Source organism: Natator depressus, chromosome 21 (genome assembly GCF_965152275.1).
Source record: "Natator depressus isolate rNatDep1 chromosome 21, rNatDep2.hap1, whole genome shotgun sequence".
Classification (NCBI taxonomy): Eukaryota; Metazoa; Chordata; order Testudines; family Cheloniidae; genus Natator; species Natator depressus.
In genome coordinates this window covers 6,494,884-6,518,711 of record NC_134254.1, presented here as the reverse complement: position 1 = coordinate 6,518,711, position 23,828 = coordinate 6,494,884, and the positions used below count along the sequence as shown (strand labels likewise).

Genomic DNA, 23,828 nt, shown 5'->3' with positions numbered 1-23,828 from the left:
CAAAAGAGAGTTAATTTACATGAACAGTTCCTCCACATAGCTGACCATTAGGAAGTTGGCCATTTAATTTTTTTTCTACATCACTAAAGAATTACAGGACTATGATCTGAAAAGTTTCACTTAAGGATTGCAAGAGACTTTTTGCTCTCCTAATATTTGGATGGGAAGTTACACATTCACTTCTTGCTCAAGACAGTCACATCACAGCCCAGCCTGAAGCTGTACCGCAAAGTTAAACCCCTAAAAATAGAGATTTACAATGGAAACACTGATAGCATTTATTACAGCGGCAATGTTAGTCTCCTAGTTGAGAGTTAGAGAACTTAAGATGTATACGCCAAGGTAAAGCACAGCCTCCCAAGGAAGTTCACAGCCATGAACCAGATAAGACAACGACTTGGATGCTACTAACATTTCATTCTGTGTCTTTAGACTCCTTGAGATACTCTGCCAGGTCTCCTCCCAGATCATAGTAGTGCATCCCACCTGAAAGCTTTCAGAAATCCAACAGCCTTAAAAGTCCAACAACACAAGACCAGAAATCCAACTCTCTAGAGGTCTTGTTACCTTGAAGAGGCTGGTTTAAGAACATATATAATTGAGTGAACAGATTAGGACTGTCAAGCTTGCCAGCTATGAGAGAACGTGCAAGATGTATAGAAAACATAAAAGGTTAAAAAGATGTCAAGTCCAGTTTTTATATTTCCACCAACAAATACTGCAGTCCCTGTATCAAGGTTTCAAGGAAAAATCCTGTGTACTTTTATTCCTAAGGGTTAAAGAAGATATGGCTGCTTGGATAAAAGCACATTAAAATGCCACTGCACAGACATCAAGTGTCTTGAATTTGGTGGGACAGCTTGCTTTTGTTATGCACCACAGTCCTGCTACACTGCCATCAACACTGTTCCCTCCCAGTCTTATCCTATTCCTGCTCCAATTCCTACTCAGCCAGTGTTTTGGCTTCGGTAGCAGAACGCTGACTCATTAGGTGCAGATATAGGGGTGTGGGATCAGCATGAAGAGCACTCCCACACTGCAGGAAGGAGAGAGAAGAAATAGAAGTGATGGTGGGGTAAAGTTATGATCTATACTGGTGGGAGTCTGCCATCCGAACACTAAACCTGGAGAGGGTTGAGAGGTTATGACTACAGTGTCTTTCTGAGGACAGACGGAGAGAGAGGAGAGAAACACTTAAGCATGACTCATGGGATCTGAGACTGTGGCATTACAAGAATCCATTGCTTCACATTTATAAAAAGGCCACCCCCTCATCCCCATAACTAGAGTTTAGTTTGAGATTAAGTTAATTTTTTTTGCTTAAAATGATGAAGAAAAAACTCCTATACCACCAGAAGAAAACCAGGCTTTAAAATTTTGTTTTAAAACTCTCTCCCATGCTCTGTCTAACTATATCCAGCCATGAAAAGAGTGACAGGAGTAATAGGTATGAGCAGTTGGTGGGTTGCAGGTTTGAAGCCTAATGAATGCGCTTTTCCAAGAGCAGAATGCAATTCTACCCAGCCAGAGACAAAGGGTATCACGTCCTTATTGGATAAGTCCTTTCTAAAGGATGAAACACTAAGGTGGACTATTATAAGTCTCCTGAATATTGCCTATTAAAAATAGTTGCATGAACCCAACAAGCTCAAATAGGGGTAATAAAGTTCCTGTTTAGGATTCATTAACCTCCTTTTTTCTGAGGGAATGAATTTTTGTCAACTGAAACCACATGATGGAAGATGAATATATTATGTGTTCCAATAAGGAACAGTCGTTTTAAAGGACCTTTTCAGCTTTGGGAAATCTATGCTACTTGATGATTTGTAAGTATAATTTTAAAGTATCAGCCTCATATGCTATTGCTTCACAACTGCAACATCCCTTCAAAAATATATATTTTTAGTAAGTGATCCATTTAGTTTTAAATGGCTTTCAGATTTGGTGGGGGACAAGAACGGAATGGCCAACAGAGAACAGTGACTTCAAAAAAACATTACTGTATAAGGGTTTTTTCTTTAAAAAAAAAAAAAAAAGAATAAAGATACTGTGTTAAACAGTTGAAAGCAAAGACAGCATTCAAAGCCCATGAGTCAAGCCACAGCCAAAACCGTGTTCTACCCCTAAGTATGTTTTCTTTTCCTCGTATTTAAAAAAACAAAAACAAAAACAAAAAATCTCCCCAAACTGCCATTTAATCTTCACCAGAGGCTGCTTCATCTTCAGACCCTTCATCCCCTGATTTATCTGGTGGAGGGCTGGCTGATTTTTTCTTCTTTTCTGGGGGGCTCTCAGGCTCTTCATCTTCTTCTTTGGGAGATGGGGTCTTCTCTTTCGATGCCTTTGAAGCTGTGGGGCGGCCTGCCTTCCCTTTGCCTTTCACGGGACTGGGTGTCACTAAAGAAAGCAAAGCACCAGTTTCATGAGATCAGCTGCAATTACATAAAGAAAATTCACACAGCTTTACACAAACAATCTGTACTTGGAAAATGCATTCTCCAAATCAAACCAGGTTGTTTTTTGTAAGCGGATATTTGCAAAGATGAGTCCTGCATTAATGCTGTTGGAGCAACAAACTGTTAATGTGGATAATGATGCCATATCCAAAGTAACGGACGACTTCAGCAACGAGAAATCAGCATAAGCAGGAAAGCAACTGAAAAGTGAAGTCCATAATTCTCATTTACTTTCAAATAAGCTGACAGGAGATAGTCAGGGATAGGCAAATCAGTAGGAGAGGCGTTGAATTTGGCACATACAGTAAAAACTCCATCTTTTCATTTTCAATCAGATGAAACTCCAATTTGTTGGTTGAAGTCATCACCAGAACGCCTTGATGAAAGCCTATCGCATATCAAAAGTCATGCAACTATAGTGTTCCAGTTCAGAGTTAGCCTTCATCTTAGGTTTGTGAATATCACAAATCTGTTTCATTAACAGAGAGCAAACTTCTGCAGTCTTCTCAAATGTCCCTCATTTTGAGGGACTTCATTCATTGCAGTCCCAATGTTACCCACATTTTGAAGTAAGGGTGTCCTCGCTTTCATAGCTGAAGTTATTTACATCAGAAAAAGAGATTTGTGAAGCACAAGTTACAGAAGAGTTATCTACACTAAAGAAACAAATCTGACAATATTTTCGTTTTCTGATATTCATTTTACTTTGGGTCCATCACCTTGAGTTTGTCACATATTTCAGCCCATACTTCCGCTGGCTTTGACAAGCAAAGAGGCACCATCTTTGGAGCAAGTGCATGCCAATCTACTTATCGTTAATGGCATGCTGTAAGCCTGTCTTCTGAAGCTTACCTGGAGTGGAAAGAATTACTTTAGGACAGGCTACTATTTTATTATGGATCCATTTGAACGTTTGTAGGCATTCAGACGAAAACAAAAGCGTTAAGACAGATGCCTGATAGATCTAAAAAGGACATTTTACTCTTATGCAAGATTATTTAAGAGTCTGAACTTGAGGGAAAAAAAAGTGTTTCTAAAAAACATTTAAAAACCATTTAATTGCAAGACGTAACGAGCTGCGGGATGGCAGCACTGTGGCATCAAAAGAAAGCAGCTACCTGCAGCACAAAAGCTGAATGACATGGCATCTCGGAAAGAGTGACAAACTCACTTCCACAGAACAATGGAGCTCATGGGCATCCCCTCCCCCCAAAAAACAAGACCGTTCAAATCCCACCGCTAGTAATCCAAGCTCCCAGCAGCCAACACTACCTTATGAACCAAGTATCTTTTGAACTTTTCTCCACAACCGTGTAAGTTACAAAACATGCTTTTATTTTTAAGAAAGCTGCAATTCTGAAGCACAATTCTGCAACATGCTCTGTAGCTGTGAAAAACAGAGGGTGCAGTAAAGTCGTAGTAGTAATGCTATAGTTTATGGTTGCAAAGGCACTTTCATCATAGACTCCTATTTCAACAAATTAAAAAAGCCTGGAAAAGCTTCCTTTAGGCTAAAATTTCTCATGCTCACAGTCAGCTAGAAAAGTGGAATAAAAATGCATTCAGTAATTTGAATATCTGTGCACCTCTATATAGCTATGCCTACATCCAGAGGTCTGCATATTGAAATAAATGGAGCGGTTATTCAAGGTTGTTAGGCCCAACTGTCAACTACTTTAAGTCACCACAGGACAAGTGGTCTAGAGACAGGACTGGAAGCTAAGAACTCAGGAGTTCTCATCCCAACATTGCCACTGGCTTCATCTTTTTTTTTTCGTCTCAATTTCCCTATCAGTAAAACTGATTTAATTCTTATCTACTTCACAAGGCTGTTAGTTAATTTTGAAGTGCTACGCAGTTTAAAAATCCAATTATGCTTTATTATTCTCCAAAAAAGCGATGAGGAAAGTCATCTGACTAGTGTTCCTTTAAGTAGATGAACAGTTAGGAAAAAGAGTGACATTTGCACACTCAGACACAGTTTTGCTAACTGATCCTTACAGCTGCAAAAATACTCATTTTTTGAAGCAAGTGGCTTCCCGTCCAGTAAGCTCACCTGTAGCCTTTAGCCTGGGCTTAGGCATTTTCTTTTCTTTCCTCTCTGGCTTGGATTTCTTAGCCACCTTTTTTTTGTTCTTTTTTGAACTGCCATAATCACTATCATCATCATCTTCCATGAGGAAGTCTTCATCACTGCCAGAATCTTCTGCAGGGACAGAGAAAAGAAGTGTGTGTTTGTGAAGAAGCCTTTAAATCTTTTCCAAGTGCAAAGAAAGGAGAGTGGTCTAGCAGTTAGACTGGTGGATGGAAGAGGAGTAAGAGTCAGGATACCGTAGTTCAATAAGCTGTCACATACCTGTGCCATTTTGGGCAAGTCATTTTACCACTGTGCCTCAGTTTATCATCTGTAAATATTTCATAGCAGACGACAAGGTTTGTAAAGATACCTATTTTATGGTGATGACTTAGAATTTGTAAATGGATAGTGTATCGAGTCATGCACCTCTTTGCCCTGAGCTAAAGACAAAAAAAAAAAAAAAAAAAAAAAAAAAATGCACTCTACACTACAGCGAAACTTAATTCATCCCTTGACCAGATATGCCTTAACACTGAATGTATTAGTGAGCTGTCTGCATCCAAGGCCCAAGAAGTTAACTACATCTGGGTCACACTACTCCAAACAGCTGCTTTAGTATGTTTTTCATTACAATCCCCCTCTACTTACTCTCCTGGAATGGTGCCTCCTCCTCCTCCTGCTCTTCCTCCTCACTGCCCACATTATCCATAAGCATCTCTCGCTGCTTGGAAGCTGCTTTGGAAGCTGCCTGCCGTTGCTGGCGCACGTTTTTGTGGTCTTCTTTCTCATCCTCACTGTCCTCTGTAACACAAAATTCACCATGTTGCAATGAAGACACTCAACATACCACATATTCCTGGCTTTTATTCCTGGCTAAGAGCAAAATGAAGGCCAAATCATTCCCGACAAAGCAGGAGAATTGCGAGGCTTGCTGGGCAACTACCACAGCTGGTTATTTGAGTGTGGTCAAAATTCTCCCTACATCAAGCATATGTTTTGAAAGGGCTCAACCTCGAGGTCCTGTCCATTAACCATGAACTAAAGAACCCCAGGACACTTTTTCATAACAGGCATATTTCCCCAGCATCCTCCACCGACCCATTCTTAATACAGAGCAGAGTGCTGTTTACTGAAAATGTGCTTCTGAGATCCTTTGTAATGAAAGGTGCTCTATAAATGTCAGATATCATTAACGTAAATTTAATAGCAAATGCTGTTGTACAGATTACTTCATCTGTACAATGTGACAGTTATGGTTCCCACAGTGAACATAACTGAACACCAACCCAAATTGTTCAAGTCAATGTTGCATTACAGTGGTATATTTTTCACTGTAAAAAATATTTCACTCACGATGGTTATAGACTGTGTGCTCAAAAGATATTTTTGTGATTCTAGAGCAGAATAAACTGGGAAATACTGTAGTAAGTTATTTAAACCCTTCTCATTTCCATCCAGCTGACAGACGGAAGCTTGAATAAAAATGCAGAAAAGAAGAAGACTCTCAGTACTAATGCAGGGGAGTGAGGTCAGGGAACAGCTTCACACCAGTCAGCGATCCTTGAGCTTCCTTCCCCTCCTCCCATGTAAGAGCCACTTGCACAAAGCTTAGGGATAAATGAAATGGGGGCATAGGACAGCAGGAGTTTTCATACTTTTAATCTAAAGGCGGTGTGGAGGGAAGGAAGAATACATAACTTGCAAGAGGGATGGAGCAAAGAGTATATTTAGTTCCTAACTTCTGATTTTGCTTTCTGGATCTTTGGCATTCAGTCACAACATTTAGGCCAGCTCAGTACCGATTTCAGGGCAACATACCTGAAACAGCTGCTTAACAGTGGGAAAAATGTTTGTTTTTACGCTCTTTACCTGCAGCCCTTTTCCTGGATTTGGAGGCTCTCTTGTTCTTTTCAGGTTTGGCTTTTTTTGCTTTTTTACTTTTTTGCGAGCTCTCATAGTCACTGTCAGCTTTGCCATCATCTGCTCCTAAGTCATCATCCTCGCTGCCAAAGTCTTCATCTAGGAGAAAATGATGACAAAATGAAGTCTCAAATACTTCTCAATGGAACATATACATTGGAGACATAAGGGAGTGGCAGGCACAGTGGACTAACATTCTTGGTCTTCCCTGCTCCAAGTATTACACTAGCATTACATGAGCAAGAGCTCTATAGCTCGAAAGCTTGTCTCTCTCACCAACAGAAGTTGATCCAATAAAAGTATTACCTCATCCACCTTGTCTCAGTAGTACTATATCACAAAGGAAGAAAATCTGGTAGTCTAGTCCACCAGAATTAGAAAGAACAGGAGAAGTGAAGATAGTGTCCAACTTAAGGTGCAACGGCAGAGCGATGTATTATGAACGCTACTCCTGTCGGCATAGTTAGTTCTTTACTTGGAATATAATCCTTGTAATATTCTTATTACAAGGACGATATTCCTATAACAAGCCTACTTGGTTATGTTAGCAGCTGGGTAACTACCTGGCGAGTGTGAATCATCTTTCTTGGTCTTCACATCTTTTTCTTCTGAATCCTCGCTGCAAAGGAGAGAAGGAGAAAGTGTTATCAGTATTTTAGAGGATGGACCTGCTGTACTAGGTAAGCCGGTGGTAGTTGGGTGAACTGGTACTTTAAGAGGCTGCCACTTTGTGCTTCAGAATCTAAGCTCTCATTTAAAAAAAAAAGTTATCTAGTCATTATGGTTGTAAAAATAACCACCTTCAAATTGTGAAGCAAGTGTAAACTGACTGACAGCTGAAACAACAGCTCTGAGAAATGAGCTGCACAGTTCAGCTCAATAAACTTAACTCTGAAATCTAAAGTAATTACTATTATAATTAGCTAGAAGAAACAACATGGAGTGAAAGGATCTTCCTTTTGGATGCTAAAGGATGTAAAGCCAACACAGCAAACCCAGCCTAGGAGTAAACAGTTTTAAATAGGACTGGTGAAAACACAGGTAAAAGCCAGTAACGGTGAAACAAATATGCTCCAGACTACTGAAGGGTTGTGCCAATGGCAAGAATGGCTAGGGGACTGTAGAACATAATTAGTTCTAAATCTGAAATTTACCACCACACATTTCTGAAGCATGTTTTGATTACCTGAATAAGCTAGCTTGTTTACAAGTTCAAGTCTTGTGGGACCAACAATTAAGTTTGTATCACAGATACTCATATTTGCCACACACTGAGAAGGAACAGAACTAGCAGCTCTCATAGCAATCAACATTTAGGTGCTTTCACATCTGCTTCTCTCATAAATTATATCACCTGAAAGTGGCCGAAAATATCTAGATTCAGGTAATATTTGGGAGTAATTCCTGGACAGCAATCTGGACCTCCAGTATTTCTAAGCTACTGGAGCACAGGTAAGTAGACAACACAGCAGCAGCACAAGTAGACTGCAGCAGTTCTCACAACACTGCACCCCGCAAGCAAAGGCTAAAACAAAAACCAACCAGGAAAGTCGTACAAAAGTGCTTGAAGTGCCAGCACTAAAAATCCCTTTGGATCAGGCAAAAAAGATTAAGGCCTAGTCTACATTTAAAATTAGATCAATTGAGCTACGTTGCTCCGGCTGTGAAAATTCTCACCTTGTGCAACTTACATCAACCTAACAGGGACTGTAGGTGCAGCCAGGTTGATAGAAGAATTTTTCCATCAACCTAGCTACTGCTTCTTGGAGAGGTGAATTTGGCAAAACCCTTTCTGTCGATGTAGGAAACATCTACACTACAGCACTGCGGCTGCACTGCTGTAACACAGGCATGACTTCAGTTTCTACAATAAACCCAAGGCAGTCATCACCAAGAAATAGTTGGCATACTTTTGATTTCCAAGACTAACCAGTCATGGTAGGCCAACTACTTCTTGGTGATGGTTGCCTTGGGTTTACAGCAGAAGTCAAGAGACTTGTTCTGTCTTGTCTGGTAAGATGCAGGTAATTTTTCAACAGGTCTTCCCTTAAGGGGTTGGCTGCTCAGAAATGTAAAGGAAATCTCAGTAATCAAAGTAAGATATTTTGTTTTGGAAGCACATTGAATGCCAGACAAACTATGAAAATGGAGAACTAACAAGTCTTCACTATTACTAATGCTTCCACTTCTGTAGAAAACATTGCTAAGAATAGTTGAGGGGCTTTTTCATCAGATCCAACAATGACTGTAAAGCACTATAAAACTATGGAGAGACTGAAATACTTCAAACTGGTAGCCCACCTACTCTTGTCCTGTGTCAAGATTTTTGTAACTCATGCGACTCTACTTGCCCCTGTTCTAGTTGCCTAGCTCTGGAAAGTGATTTTAATGCTAAAGCACTAGTGACCTATGCTTTATGCCTGGCTTCAATGCCCGTTTGAATGAGGAAGAGAACCTCAGTGTCCAATCCCCTTTTGCTGGCTTGGTCAGCAACAGTCCTGCCATTTTAGAAGCTTACACAGACTATGCCTACCCACAATCGTGTGCGTTATGACCTGGCTCCCTCAATACATTCAAATGTTTCAACTCAGCACAGATCCAGTCCTGCATTCCAACAGACCCTAGAGTTCTGCTGAAGACTCTTCTGCTCTACAGTAGATGGGCTGCTCCAATGCTCTTTTGACTCTGGTTAGCCCCATCTATTGGTCCAAGAGATCTAGGAGGTCTATGCCTCGAATAAGATTTGCTATTACACAACATGGAGTCTGCACCTTTCCAGATTCACAGAATGGGTTTGCCACATGTAGCACAGACATAACATGCTCTTCTTGTGGGACCTTTCTGCCCTTTTTTCCCCTCTCAGCAAGAAGGCTGTAGGATCTATCAGGCCTTCAGGATTTAGGAGAAAAAGTCCCAGAAACCACATTAATGGGATTCCGTAGAGCAGAGGTTCTCAAACTGTGGTCTGTAGACCACCAGTGGTCTGTGAGCTCCATTCAGGTGGTCTGCAGACAATTCCCTCTAAGGCGTGCACCTGGGTAGCCGCACATGAGAGAATGAAGGGCCACCCACCTAATTAGTGGAGCCACGCAGGTGTGGCTCCACTAATTAGGTGCCTGGACCCTGGAGAAGACACATGTAAGGTGAGGTGGTGGCCTTGAGGGGGAATATGAGGTAGGTGGGAGGGGACAGTGGGGTGAGAAGGGGGGGTGGGAGGGAGGAATTAGGGATGTGCAGGGCTGCGGCAGCCAGAGAAAGAGGTGACTTTCCCCAGTTTGGGGGCTGCCGCGGCGGGTGAGAGATGGTACATCCATCGCATTAGAAAGGTATTACTGCTATTAAAAAAAATGAGTTGTGTGCTTCTATTTGTAGAACAAAAAAACTTGATAATTTTTTTTAATAGCACTTTTATCCAAAGTGCTTTACAATAGTTAGCTAATGGTACAAACAACATTTGCAAAGATTATTAAGTGGCCCGCCGACACCCTCAGCAATTTTCAAGTGGTCCATGAAAAAAAAGTTTGAGAACCACTGCCTTAGACAGCAGACCCCATTAATAAATTTCAAATGTCCAGTTAGTCACTTGCAAGTGGAAATTCACATAGAATCTGGAGGCAGATTCTCTACACCTGAAGAGTAGAAGAACGTCGAATAGGGTGAAAAAGAGAAAAAAGTACCACACGTTGCCAGACCTCCTTCAAACTGCTAGGATACTATTTAACTGGAGATGCCTATACACCCTAAGCTTCAAGTAACAGCCTTCGATGCAAGGGAAAGGAACCATTCCATGACTAAGATTTCTTTACTCTTTCTAGAACGCCTTGAAAGCCCATCACCATACCAGCTAGCATTGAAGGCTTCAGTGCAATGACGTGCACATCACTTACGATTGTTGCAACCTACATGGCAAGTCTGGTTTAGCTAATGTTGGGCTATCAGAAGTAACAGAAACAACTTCTTACCTGTCCTCCTGAGAATTCTTTCCAGGCCGCCTCTTATTTTTAGCCTCCCGAGGAGATGAACGGATTTTCTTGGCTGGAGGGGCTGAATCTCTTCCATAATCTTCATCTGGACAGTACAGCAGAGGAAATGGGTTTGAAAAGTGAACTACACCATAACTTCCAGCAATCCAAATAGCCAATAGAATACTACCTCTTCAAGTATATTTAAAGTTACCAACCCATGTCATTTTTACGGAGGTCAGACCAGCATCCTGTCAAAAACCCCAAGTCTTCAAAACTTCAATTCAACTTTACAAAAGTGACAACGTATACTCAACCTGTATATCCACAAACTGCATATAATAAGTTAACAAGTTTAAGATGCAGCAGTCATAGGAAATACTGCAGAAAACGCTTCACGACAAGAGAAAAGTTGATCTGAGTTTTATGGAAAATCAGAACCTTACATTTTTATATTCAGAATTATACATAAATCCATTAAAATTTGCACCTATTTCTTATCTTAGGTGCTCCAAAAAAACCCCACTCTTTAGATATTTATGAATGTGTGTTCTTGTGATGACAAGAACAGACAGGTGTAAGGTCTTTCATAAAATCGTTTAAGTACCAAATTATGCACAACGATTACAGGATACTAACCAATAGTACTGCAGTTAAGAACTAGGCAAACTTCAGTCACATTCTCTTTCCACTAAGTGTCAACATAACCTCAATTAGCAGAGCCGCAGCATGTCTACTTTCCAAGAAAATAAAACATGATGACATTTTTGGAAGCCATGCGGATAATCTAATTCACATGAATATGCAAATAACTAAAAAAAGATGATTCACAGAAAAGCCTGTGTGGTAGGCTCAACTAATAAATTGGCTGCGGTAAAATACGAGGAAGTAATTTCAGGAAGATTCTGCCAATTACAAATCAAGAAAGGTCTTTAGAAGCTGTCACAATATAAGCATTAAAATAGTTTTACACTACATTTTCAAACCCTTATCAATTCACGGCCATGGTAAAGAGTGAAAATTTTGTAATTTTTTTCTGAAAAAGAATATAATAGTTTACCAGCATCATCTGATTCCTGAAACTGTGAATAATCGACCACCTTCCTGTTCCTGTTAAAAAAAAGAAAAAAAAAGAAAAAGAAAGGGTTAAGTTTAATTAACAATTTATGATCTCGTAAAGACAGCCCTTTGAAACTAGCAAAAAGCCACCACCACTCTCGTTTTCTGATGCAGAATTCACAGTTTGCAAAGTCATTACCCACCAACACCTCCAACGGGCAACTCTAAAAACAATTCCAGAAACTCAGCTATCTATATCTTAACAGTCAGAAATGAATGCAGGATCAACGCTCTAGCACAGGTGTTCTCAAACCTCATTGCACTGCAACCCCCTTCTGATAACAAAAATTTCTACATGATGCCAGGAGCGAGGACTGAAGCCTGAGCCTGCCGCCATGGGTGGGAAGGCCAAAGCCAAAGGGCGTCAGCCCCAGGCTGGAGGCCTGTAACCTCAGTCCTGCCATCCAGGACTGAAGCCATGGGGCTCGGACTTCGGCTCCCAGCAAATCTAATAACAACCCTGGTGACTCCATTAAAACAGGACTGCGACCAACTTTGGGGCCCCGACCTGCAGTTTGAGAACTGCTGCTCTAACAACTTCCTCTGGAGCCATTAGGATTTATAAGGCTGGATGAGGTTTTTTTTTTTTTTTTTTTTTTTAAATGAAAAAAGGTAAAAATTTCCAGTTTCTATTAGAGATTGCTATCGGGTATCCACCACTTTCCTTTTTAAAGTGTTTTTGAACAGTATTCTTTGTGCTGCTTAGGAGCACGATTAACAGAGCCACCCTCACCTGTGCATACATAGTTCCTCTACTCTGCAATGAAATCGTATCCAGTATTGTGTTGCCGTAGTTTATTCAGCCACAGTTCTTGAGAACCATCTTTAACACACCGGTAGCACCCTAAGATTAAAGTGAGTTTTCACTACCCCTTTTAAAAAAACATGTTTGCAGGTCAGGAAACATTCAGTTTAGTCAATGTTAGAAATATAATATTTTCTATCTACCTCCCTATTGAGGCTGCATTTGTTACACTAGTTATGTATTAGGGTTTAGCAACATCCAGAAGTTGCACTCTTTTAAATTAAAATAGTTTAAAAAAACCACAAACACCTTTAGTTAGGGTATGTCTATATGTAGCTGTAGTTGTATCGATACAGATGTGCCGCTGCAGCGCATCTGGTGAAGACGCTCATAAAAAAAGCCGACCCCCGCAAGCAGCAGTTCTCCTGCTGATGTAGTGCTGCACACGAGCACCTACGTCGGTGTAACTTATGTCGCTCAGCAGGGTGGAACATTCACACCCTTGAGTGACCAAGTTTTACTGACACAGGCCTTAGGCATAGCCTGAAACAGTTGGAACTTGGTTTAGACCAGACCTAGGAGTTCCTACATCCATCTGTATACCCCACCGAATCTTTAGCCTCAGACGTGAAACGGCTGCTGTAGAAATAGTATCAAAGATTGACTCCAGGTACACACTGAGCAGGTGAACCGATGCTCACAATGTCATGCACATGCCATTAATACAGGTGTCATCAAGACAGGGAGAATTGCTTGTACAAAAATAAAAAGTTTCCCATGGGGCATTAGCTGCTCTTTCCACAAAATTCAGTGATCTCCAACTGAATTTTTAAACAGGACAGTGAGGGGGAAAACTGTAAATATTTTTGTTTTTTTAAATAAAAGATAACAGTGACAAAGCCTGTCATTTCAGTGCTTTGGCCATTATATTTGAAGTTTCTTCACAGAATAAGCCTACAATCAAAGGTTTCAGAGTAACAGCCGTGTTAGTCTGTAAAGTTAAGTATTGAGCATAAGCTCAATAAATTGGTTAGTCTCTAAGGTGCCACAAGTACTCCTTTTCTTCCTACAATCAAAATATTTGAATATGCCAAGCAGACATATATAGCATTTTCAAGATTAAGAAAATCAGTCCTTGAAAAGGAAGAGAAAAAGACTTGTGCCCCCTCCCCAACATTTTTAATTTCTTTTGGGATACATAAAGAATGCCTGAAAGGTTTAAAAAAAGCAAAGCAGCTTCCACCTATCCTTTAAGGCTTCATAATGACTAGAGAACAATGAGGCAAAACTGAAAGTTGACACATTAAGAGTGAAAGTTGGGTTTTTTTGAGTCATGTTTAAAATGTTCATTTCTCATGGTTAACACCAACTTAATTTCAGTGATAAAGTAAAAATTTGGGAGAAAAAAATATTACACTGGACCTTTGTGAGTTCAACGTATCGCTACCCCTCCCACTGACTGAAACTGCAGTTGGGAGCAACTTTTTATCGGAACTCTGACAGAGGTGTGCCCCACTCCCCACACAGCTTCTCCTGTGGAGACTTCCCTACTCAGTCTTCTGGAGAGCGAGAGAACAAGTAGCTCAGCGTGGCTTCTATTAGGGGCTCTCTGGGTATACAATGGGCCCTGCCAGTTGGCTATTTTGAGATTGTAGCCCTGCAAATATGAGCTGCTCCTGTGGTGAACTGATTATCAACAGCCCCAGAAAGGAAAAAAGACAGTTTTAAGAAGCTATTCATAATATGCTTGAGTGGAGAGGTGAGCATGGATGCTGCATCTTAGTTTCACTTTCTTCCCCATGGCTCTTATCCTTCCTAGAAGTTATGGGACAGAGATCTGGCAACCTCCCCTGAGGAAACACTTAGTTAAGGTTTGCCCTCATACCTAATCCACACCCCCAGCAATGTCAGGGACAACTACACCGTACATTCATGGTATTTCTTGTGTTAAAACTTTTCTGGGAAAAGCCTTTCTGGTTCTCCTTGTACATTACCACCAAAAAGGACAAAACAAAATGAGGTACAAGGCATGTTTCAAAAAGTCTGATAAAAGACCATTATGCTGGATTAGAAAAGTTAAGTAGTTATAGCTGTAACAATGAACTATGAGTGCCAATTCTTGGCAGATTTGGTTGGCTAATACCATAGAAATGACTTGGCAGACACTTCCCAATTCCTCTTCATTTGCCTAGAAAATGTGAGACCTGTACTTAGCAGACCAAAGTCTAAAAAACGCTATAAAAATGGCATTTATTGAGATTTAAGTAGAGATCATATTCAGCATCTGACCCATTTATGTTAGCGATGAGGTATTACTACTTTTCAGTTCTATTAGCCCTGTACAACCAATACAAGTACACAAGTACTCACTGGATTCTACTCAGGCTCATAAAATAATATTCTTAATGAAGTTCCAGTTGCAGTCCAGATTCTGACTTTGCTATCTAATACCAGTGATTGACTTAGATCCTAGGTTAAGCAGCAGCTAGGAAAGTCCTTTTAAAAAAAACAAAACAAACAAATAAATCTAAAAAAGCATAGGCTTTTCTATGACAATCACCGCAGTATCAGAAATCCAAAAGCTATGAGGAACTTATCCTCACAAATGCATTTATGAGGTGGGGTAGTTATCTCACTTTTACAGATGGCAAAAGTGATGTTCAAGACATTAAGTGACTTGCCCAATATTACACAGACTGGAAGAGTGCTATAATTAGAAAGCAGCTCCGAGACTCAATCCTGCACCTGAACCACAACTCCCTCCTCCCATCCTCCTCCTAAATTTGATGTGGAGCCACTAAAACAAACAGAAACACACAATGCCATTTTACATGCACTTTCCAGAAAGGAGCAGCACTTAGAGATTAATACAGTGTACTCTTGGCAAGGCTTTTTGCTAGAAGGATACCCCTAAAAGCATACTTTAACTACAGCTGTCAACCCCTTCAAATTCCTTCTAAGCTTCCTTTCTCTGCATGAACCTCAATTCATAGCTATTAGGAACAGCCTTAGAGAAAGAGGAAGTACCAGAATTCAGTTAAACCAACACTAAAACACCCCCTTAAAAAAAAAAAAAAAAAAAAAATTGAAGAGGTGGACAGTCAGACTTTTGCCATGTTGAATCCAATGCAAGTGACAAGAGGGGATTTTAAGTACAGCTGCAATATATCACACTGCCCTCTCATCTATAGTCTGACTGTTGTAAAATATGAATTTGGGAATAACACTATTGGCAAGATTCACTGAGAAGGGTAGAGGCCAGGCCACAAACACTCAACTTCTAATTTCTGCTTCAACAATTAGCCTTCCTTAGGCCCAACTCAGCTTTTTTGCTGTGAAGCGGCACAAGGATTTATATTTTTAAAATACTTAAAGAGAAGCATGAGCACTACATGATGACAAAGGTTAATCTGGTACACATCCCCTTATTTTGTGTGCATGAGTGGAACAGACATTTCCCCCTTAAAACAAAAACAGAGGGTAATTTTGCGGCACACTCAGTCTATCAATTTCACAAGACAATTGTCTTCACATTTCACTGACCTACTGAGCACAGTTTAAGTTGCAGGATAAGCACCTTGCAAAGAAACAAGCAGTCACAGAGGGCTTCACCTAGCTTATTCATATTATTAGAATATAATGTAGGATACACATGTAAAATGCAAAATATTATGTCAGGCAAATAATGGAAGCAGGAAAGAAGCTTAGAATGTTTTCAAGTACTAAGCCCTACAGGTTGGGCTAGCAAGATGGTCCCTACTGTGCTCCCTCATTACCTTGTCTACAGCAATATTGATTTTTAGAGGAAGTGTGATAGAAATCTGTAGACAACTGTACAGCAAAGGCTGTTCCTTTTTGCCTTGCAGGAGAGAATGACTACAGAGACATAAGAGGGCAGATACAGAAAAGAAACTTCTGGAAAGGAGTCTTCTCAAAAGAACAGGTGCAAAGAGCGCACACAAACATTCAAGGACTGTTTAACTATAGCTGTTGTCTCTACAAACTCAAGTCAAACACAAACTGTTCTTCAGTCTAGCATTCTTATTCTGGGCCCAACATTCACTACATCTACCATCCCCTCATCATGTTTGTATCATCTAAGGTGAGCATAAATACAATCTCTAACAGCCATTGGCAGAAAAATGGCAAGGGTGTCATGAAGACAGAAGGCGCTAGAACACAGAAGGCATTCCAATACGTCCAAGGCACAGGACAATATGTTTGTGTATAGTGTTGAACGTTGCCTCACTAGGTAAGTATATGCATATAGATGAATTTCTTGTCCCAGGCCCCACACCACCTAGGGATGGCCCTGGCAGCTGGGGAAGAGTAAATCCTAAAAAGCCAGCAACTTGCAACATTGCCTAGCAAATTTGTTAAATAAGTGCTGGCTGAAACACTCAGTTACCTCTCAGGTGATGCCAGAGAATAAAATATGAGCGAGACTAATTAGGTAGACTGATCGGACTGTTAAGGTAAGTAATTCAAAAAAATATTATTCAGCGTTCAGCTAACACCATTATAAATAACATGAAATATTTATAAAAACATAGGTAAGCTTTTCACCAATTTATGCTACTGCCTTTTTGGATTCCATTCAGCTTAGACTGCTAAACAGAAGAGTGTTCAGTTTCACTTTCCGGTTCTCATCCAGTTGACAGGGCAGCTGTAGACTGCTTTTAACAACAGCACAGGGAAACGTTCCCATATTGCTGTTTTATGTCTAAGAAATATTTCTCTATGTATTTGTTTTGCCACACCTGAATATAATGCTATATTTCTGGCCTTAACTAAACAGACAAACTTATAACAAATCTTTATTTCCAATGCTTATGCCTAACAACAGTTAATTGCCTAAGACAACTCATTATTAGTGTGAGGGCTAATCGATGCTAGAATCGCTACAGGGCACAGCTGCAACAATCCAGCTGCGCTGCTGATGCAGATGCTCTATGCCAGTGGGAAAGAGCTCTCCCATCAGCATAAATCCACTTCGTTGAGAGGCGGTAGCTATGTTGGCGGGAGAAGCACCCTCATCCACATAGCACTGTCCACACCGGCACTTACGTCAGCGTAACTTATGTCGCTCAGGGGGTGGCTTTTTCACATCCCTAAGTGACATCAGTTATACCGACATAAGTGTTAGTGCGTACAATTCTCTTTAAAATGACATAACTGTACTCAAACAAGATTGACAGCCTAGAGGTCTCCAACTACAAAGTGATCATTTAGGACTGGACTTGGTGCAACAAGCCATCTAAGACTGGGCACTGATGGTGGTATTTGAAATTTTAGGGATATGTCTGACTTGCAACTCCATTAAAAAAAAAATTAAGTGATTTATGCAGCAACAGTTGAAGCAGCCTGGTGCACATCCTCCATTTAAGCCAACTACTGAGAAGAACATTTTAGGAAACAAAGGAGAAATATTATGAGGATAAAAGTACAGGAAAGATACAACTGCCTTTCAGTCCCATGTGCTATTTGGGTGTTACTTTATGTATGCTGTACCCACTTACCACTACCCTTTGCCTGTCTCTTTAGAGCATGAACACCTCAGCACTGGGATCATGTCTTTTTTTTCCTATTAGAAGAGTAACTGGCCCATTGTGGACACTACCACAAATAATCAATCACACTCTGAAGGGCAAGCAAGGAAAGGGACAATTCTAAGGAAAAGGGGAGCAGGAAAGCTATAATTTAGTTTTCAAGAAGCACTCCACCTTAGTCTGAGCATTTTTCTCTTAGATGGCCCAGGTATAGTATTAGGAGTTACATGGTCGCATGTAAGCTTTGACATTAAACACCTCTAACTAGGAGAATACTTCCCCTATCACTCAGGCAAGAGCACCACCTTAGCAGTAAACATCGAAACGAAACGAACAAAAGCCTTAGGGTAATATTCACCATTGAAGGGACATGAATGTTAGACTTGGGTCCAAAATTTAATGTTTGTAAAATTCAAAGTTTTACAGAATTCTGAATCAATACATATGTTCCTATTTTAAAAGATCTTATTTAATACACACTGGATTTAGATATTTGCCTGCAGCATTTTATTCTATAACATTGTACGTGCGACTAAAAGTGACCAGAAGTGCACTGCATTAATTTTAAAAACACACACAAACCGAATTTTAAATTCTCAAAACACACATACAAGATTTAATAATGCAGGGAACTACAGAAGCCATCTAATTTAACACCACCTAAGAATTTACACATCAGAATAGATAAGATAAATATGAGATGATATAACCATGTGCTGTCAATGGCCTGGATGTTACTTAGAAATTGTTTGTCATATTATGTAAAGATCCTAGAACAACATCCTTTACTATTTGATCTTTGCAATGTTCTATTGATATTGGTATTAGCATCACTGTACACCCGCAAGATACATATATGCATATTTTTGAAGAAGGATGCTAACAAAATCAATACAAGTAAGCAAGCAGTATTTCACTCCAGGGCACCAAAAAACACGAGGTCTGGTGCTAGTTTTTTTGGATGCCTGTGAAAAGGAAGAACTTGCAAATTTAACAAAAAACCAGTTTTTTGTTAAAAGTCAATTTTAGTATTGATTTAGGCTTTGAGACCAAAGTCCTCTAACTACCAGCAGAATAAAGAAAAGGAGGACTTGTGGCACCTTAGAGACTAACCAATTTATTTGAGCATAAGCTTTCGTGAGCTACAGCTCACTTCATGCTGGGATCTTAAGAACAATGAACAATCCTCCCAACACTTGCACCCCCCCTTTCCTGGGAAATGTTGGATAAAAAGCCTCACCAATTTGCATAGGTGACCACAGACCCAAACCCTTGGATCTGAGAACAATGAAAAAGCATTCAGTTTTCTTACAAGAAAGCTTTTAATAGAAATAGAAATAAACAGAAGTAAAGAAATCACCTCTGTAAAATCAGGATGGTAGATACCTTACAGGGTAATTAGATTCAAAACACAGAGAACCCCTCTGGGCAAAACCTTAAGTTACAAAAAGATACACAGACAGAAATAGTTATTCTATTCAGCACAATTCTTTTGTCAGCCATTTAAAGAAATCATAATCTAACACATACCTAGCTAGATTACTTACTAAAAGTTTTAAGACTCCATTCCTGGTCTATCCCCGGCAGAAACAGCATCCGATGAAGTGAGCTGTAGCTCACGACAGCTTATGCTCAAATAAATTGGTTAGTCTCTAAGGTGCCACAAGTACTCCTTTTCTTTTTGCGAATACAGACTAACACGGCTGTTACTCTGAAACCAGCAGAATAAAGTGGCAGCTCAAGCTTCCCCCATTATTGGTTATCCCCATATTCCATTTAGGGTGATATTTTTTAGATGGATACGTCTTCGGCCAGAAGCAAACTGAGACCATGAATTCATTTCACACAGACCACTGAACACGGTAATATTCCATCATTGCTGACCTTGGATAAGTTCACCTGTATCTCCCATTAACAATACCAGAAGAGCTTTGCATAAAAATTAAAGCTTGTGTCTTGCACCAACAGAAGCTGGAGCACTAAAAGATATTACCTTACCCCCTAGTCTCATTAACAGTGCAGTAACAGATCCAATCCTCAGGTAAATCCTACATATTTCAACCCAATAGGTTTAAAATTATGTACAGTTTTCCAATTAACTAACACTGGAGGGGTATGTTGAACACATTTGCAGTTGAAGATTTATCTTCTATATTTCATAGGCCTGTTAAGACCAGCCAGACTGTGGATTGCTGGCTCCAATTTTGCAACAACCCAGCAGGTATTCTGTTATTAACATCCCACTGAACTCTTCTGAAGACCAACATCCATTTACACATATTAAGCCAAGCTGCACCTTTTACAACTGTGTATGGTTTCCCAATTTTTTTTTGTTTAAAATTGGTTATAATAAAGAATTATGGGTTATTTAATATAAAAAAAACGTTAGAAACCATACTTTTAAAAACACACATGTTCCTTACCTGTAGTCAGGTTCCAGTACTGGCAATTAAGTCACCAGCAGAATGTATACTATATCACACTGAGCATCAAAGTAGTATCATCACTGTATTCCAGGACAGAGGCATTGTCATTCAAGCTCAGACCACTAATCCATCTAGTGCAGCATCCTGTCTTGCAAAAGGCCAAGGATGCTTCAGACCCTATTAATGTAGCTGGGCAATTAAGTGTTTCATAAAGCAAAAGGAAAAAACCCTTCTGGACCCTGGACAATTACTTTCAGACCTGACCTATGAGATATAATCACCCTTATCTTGGCATGCACAACTTACTGGTCAAAATACACAAGAGACCTGAAAGCTAAGATTAGTTTTCAACTATCAGTGTACTGAATGTCCCTTTTATCCTCCCCATCTGGGGACATTCAGCAAAAAGCTTTGCAGACCAGACAAACTTGAATCCCACCTTTAAAAGGCACAAAACCTGTATAGTTCATATTATCTTTGTTATTCTAAATCAGAAGTCAAGCTAATGCATATTACAATCCTCTTCCACAAACTAAGCATTTGCCATATTTTAAGACTGGAAAGACACCATCATTAATTTACACTACAATTTCAAATGCTATGCACAATATTAATCACTGTGGGCACGCTACAATCATTACCATGAGAAAACTTCACAGAATTTTACATTTGCCACCGTATCACAATTCAGCATTGTAGTTTATACTCCCCGGAAACTCTGTGGTATCAGAACCCAGGCCTAACCGCATCTAACATGAGTATAAGCATCACCACCTACCTTCCTTTGAACTGGGGAAAAGAAAGCCTGACTAGGGACGAACTTCACTGGTTCCTCATTCCCGAGCCCACAATTTAATGACAGGTCTCTCGGGGACTGGGGAATAGTAGGAAACCCACTCTAAGAGGAACGTTGTTTTACGGCAAAGGAAAAATAAAGGGAGTGTGTTCAAATACCGCTCCCCGCCTGTCCCAGGTGGGCGGCTCCTCCTGGCTCCTCCCCCAAACTTGAGGCCAGTTGGCGGCAGCAGTGTCTAGCGGAAGCGGACTCGGAGCCGCGGTCATTATGGCATATTGCATGCATGTCCCCCTCGCAAGAAAACCGTAGAGCACGGTCTGCCCTTCCCTGCCATTCTTCTCCTCCTCCCCCCTAACCAGATGCAGCAAGGTATACTGCATGCCTCTTCCCTGAACGTGTTAAATCAATTACATTGCATCCACGTACTCCGCATGCTTCCCCTTAAAGTGGGTCATGGCATGCTGCAAATTTGCACCATTCATCCCCCGAGCAATAACATGAGGGACAGCTCCCAGTGAGCGCACTGCATGCCCTGTTCTCCACCCAATAAGCTTGCAGCAACGCACGTTACACGTTACCCTTCCATCAAGCGTGCAACAAGGTATGATGCATGCCCACGCCCCCACAAGCATGCTGTCTTCACGCAACTCCCCCCAGCCTGGGCAAAGCACGCTGCAAGCTCCAGAGTCCTCCTCCCCCCGTCCTCGTCCAGGGGGCAGAAGGGCAGACAGACGCTCCTCCCCCCTAACCCGCATGTAGCCTCCCCGTGCCCCTCACAGGGTGCAGAAGAGCACCACGCTGCAAGCATGTATCCGCCCCTCCCTCCGCCGAGCAAGCAGCCTCCCCCTACAGGGTGCACAAGGGCACGCTGCAAAGATGTGCCCCCCCCCCCCAAAGTGCGCAGCAATGCACGCGACCTCCATGCCTGCCTCCCCTCGGCGTGGCCTGCAGCAGGCCTCCTGCCCGTCCCGTCCCAGAGGCAGCGGAGCCGAGCCTAGCCCCCCCGTCCCGCGCTCCCCGCAGAGGGGGGTGGGGGGCACTGGAGGGACGCGGGGCACGAGACGGGGGTTGGGAGTGGGGCCTCCTCCACCGCCGCGCTCGCCCCCCCACAGACTCACCTGACCGGCCTGGACATTTTCTCCAACCCAATCGGGGCCCGAAGCGGGCGATGTCGGCCAAGGCGGGGGGTAGGGAACCCGACGAGCCTCGATTCGGTGACGGACCCGTCCCCTCCCTCCCGGGAGCAAGCGGGATCCCTGGGCCCAGAGCCTCGGGCCGCGCCGCCGGAACCGCCTTTCCCTCCGCCGCGGCAGCCACCGCTCCCGTCCCCGCCGGAAGGTGCTCCCCGTCCCCGCTCCCCTCTCCCAACGTCCTCCGTCTGGGTCCCCGCCACTCGCCGCTTCCCTCCCCCCCCCGCAAAATGGTCGCGTTCGCCCAGCCGAGGATATGCGCTGAACGGAGAGGCGGTACAACCTAGCCCGCTGGCACCTCCTCCTTCTCTCATTGGCCGACTGAGCGGCCCGTCTAACGCCATTGGTCCGTTCGAACCATCACGGCGGTTCGGCTCCACCTCTTCCTCCCCGCGGAGGTGGGGGGGAGAGGAGGACGCCCCACACTCAAGCTGCTATGAGAGGGAATAGCCGACAACAGCCCGCGAGCCCAAGCTGGGATCTCTGCGGCGGTAGATTCGCCACGGGTCGCCCTGCCAGTCGAGCAGCCCTGCGGTGGGGCCCGGCCCCAGTTACAGGCCCCCGGCCCTGTCAGGTGTATTCGGCCCCGGTTTTATTACTGGCACGGGGTCTGCGACGGGCCGGGCGATGGAGCCGGATCAGCAGATTCGGCACGCGGCCTGGCTTGCGTAGATTTTGGAGGGAAAATGTAGTCGGGCTGAGCCGCTCCCCACACACACCGACCCTGATGCTCCCATACCTTACCCCCCGCCCCCAACCCCCATGCCACGGTCCCAGTCCCTGAGCATTGCAACAGCCTGGCTAGGCCCTGAGCCCCTCTCAGTCCCGATCCATCGTCCACGCCTCCTTCCCTTCCCCAGATCTACCCCAGGCCCATACCTTGCTGATTGCTGCCCCTTCACCTAGGGCCTGCCAGTCTCTCGCCCTCGCTGTTAATAACAAAATCACCTCGTTCCTACAGCGCACCTTTCATTATCACTGTACAAAGGAGTTGTCATGCTCATTTTACAGATGGGGAAACTGAGGCACAAAGCAGGGCTGTGACCTGTCCACGGTAACCCAGCAAGCTCGTGGCAGAGCTGGGAATAAAACCCAGGTCATTTAAGGCCTAGGCTGGTGCTCTAGGCCCATGGCTGCTGTTATACTACCTCATCCCTTTCCTTCTGTCACAGCCCTGTGTGATAGCCCTGAAACTTCAATCCCTCCCTGTGCTGTCAGCTCTGTTTTGGGCTGTTGTGTGCTCCCTAATGTAAAGATTAGACAGGAGCATGACTGAGTTCCTGCTAACTCACCTGTAACTCACTCTTTGGCTCCCGTTAACTGATCCCTCACACCTCTGCTACAGCCCTGATTTCTTCCCACCTCTCCAACAACAGCACACATGGTGTTAGGCCTTGCCTATCTTACATACCTGGTGTTGCACCCATTTGCTATTATGTCTCCTCCTGAGCAGAAGGATTACCTAGTAGTTGGGGTAATTATCTAGGATTCAACAGATGCAGGTTCATTTCCTTGCTATACCAGACTCCTTGTGTGACTTTTGACAAGTCACTTAGTCTCTCCGCATTTAGAATGCCAATAATTGTAC

General features: G+C 42.3%; 1 protein-coding gene across 1 annotated transcript; it reads right to left on the bottom strand.

Moving 5' to 3' along the window:
• Nucleotides 1–2,022: 2,022 nt before the first annotated feature.
• Nucleotides 2,023–22,354, bottom strand: NUCKS1 (nuclear casein kinase and cyclin dependent kinase substrate 1). Its single transcript, XM_074936275.1, has 8 exons — nt 22,169–22,354; nt 11,476–11,525; nt 10,416–10,521; nt 7,017–7,072; nt 6,403–6,552; nt 5,182–5,334; nt 4,513–4,662; nt 2,023–2,397 (listed from the first exon to the last, which is right to left on the bottom strand). Exons 1-8 carry the CDS (start codon nt 22,183–22,185, stop codon nt 2,195–2,197), a joined length of 885 nt encoding a protein of 294 aa, XP_074792376.1. The 5' UTR covers nt 22,186–22,354; the 3' UTR covers nt 2,023–2,194.
• Nucleotides 22,355–23,828: the final 1,474 nt, after the last annotated feature.

What these genes read in the sequence shown, in the direction of transcription:
- NUCKS1 (XM_074936275.1), bottom strand. An exon ending in GGAGGCACCATTCCAGGAGA is followed by an intron (nt 4,663 to 5,181) that starts GTAAGTAGAGGG and finishes CTGTCCCTGCAG; the next exon opens with AAGATTCTGGCAGTGATGAA. An exon ending in GCCCAGGCTAAAGGCTACAG is followed by an intron (nt 2,398 to 4,512) that starts GTGAGCTTACTG and finishes TGCTTTCTTTAG; the next exon opens with TGACACCCAGTCCCGTGAAA.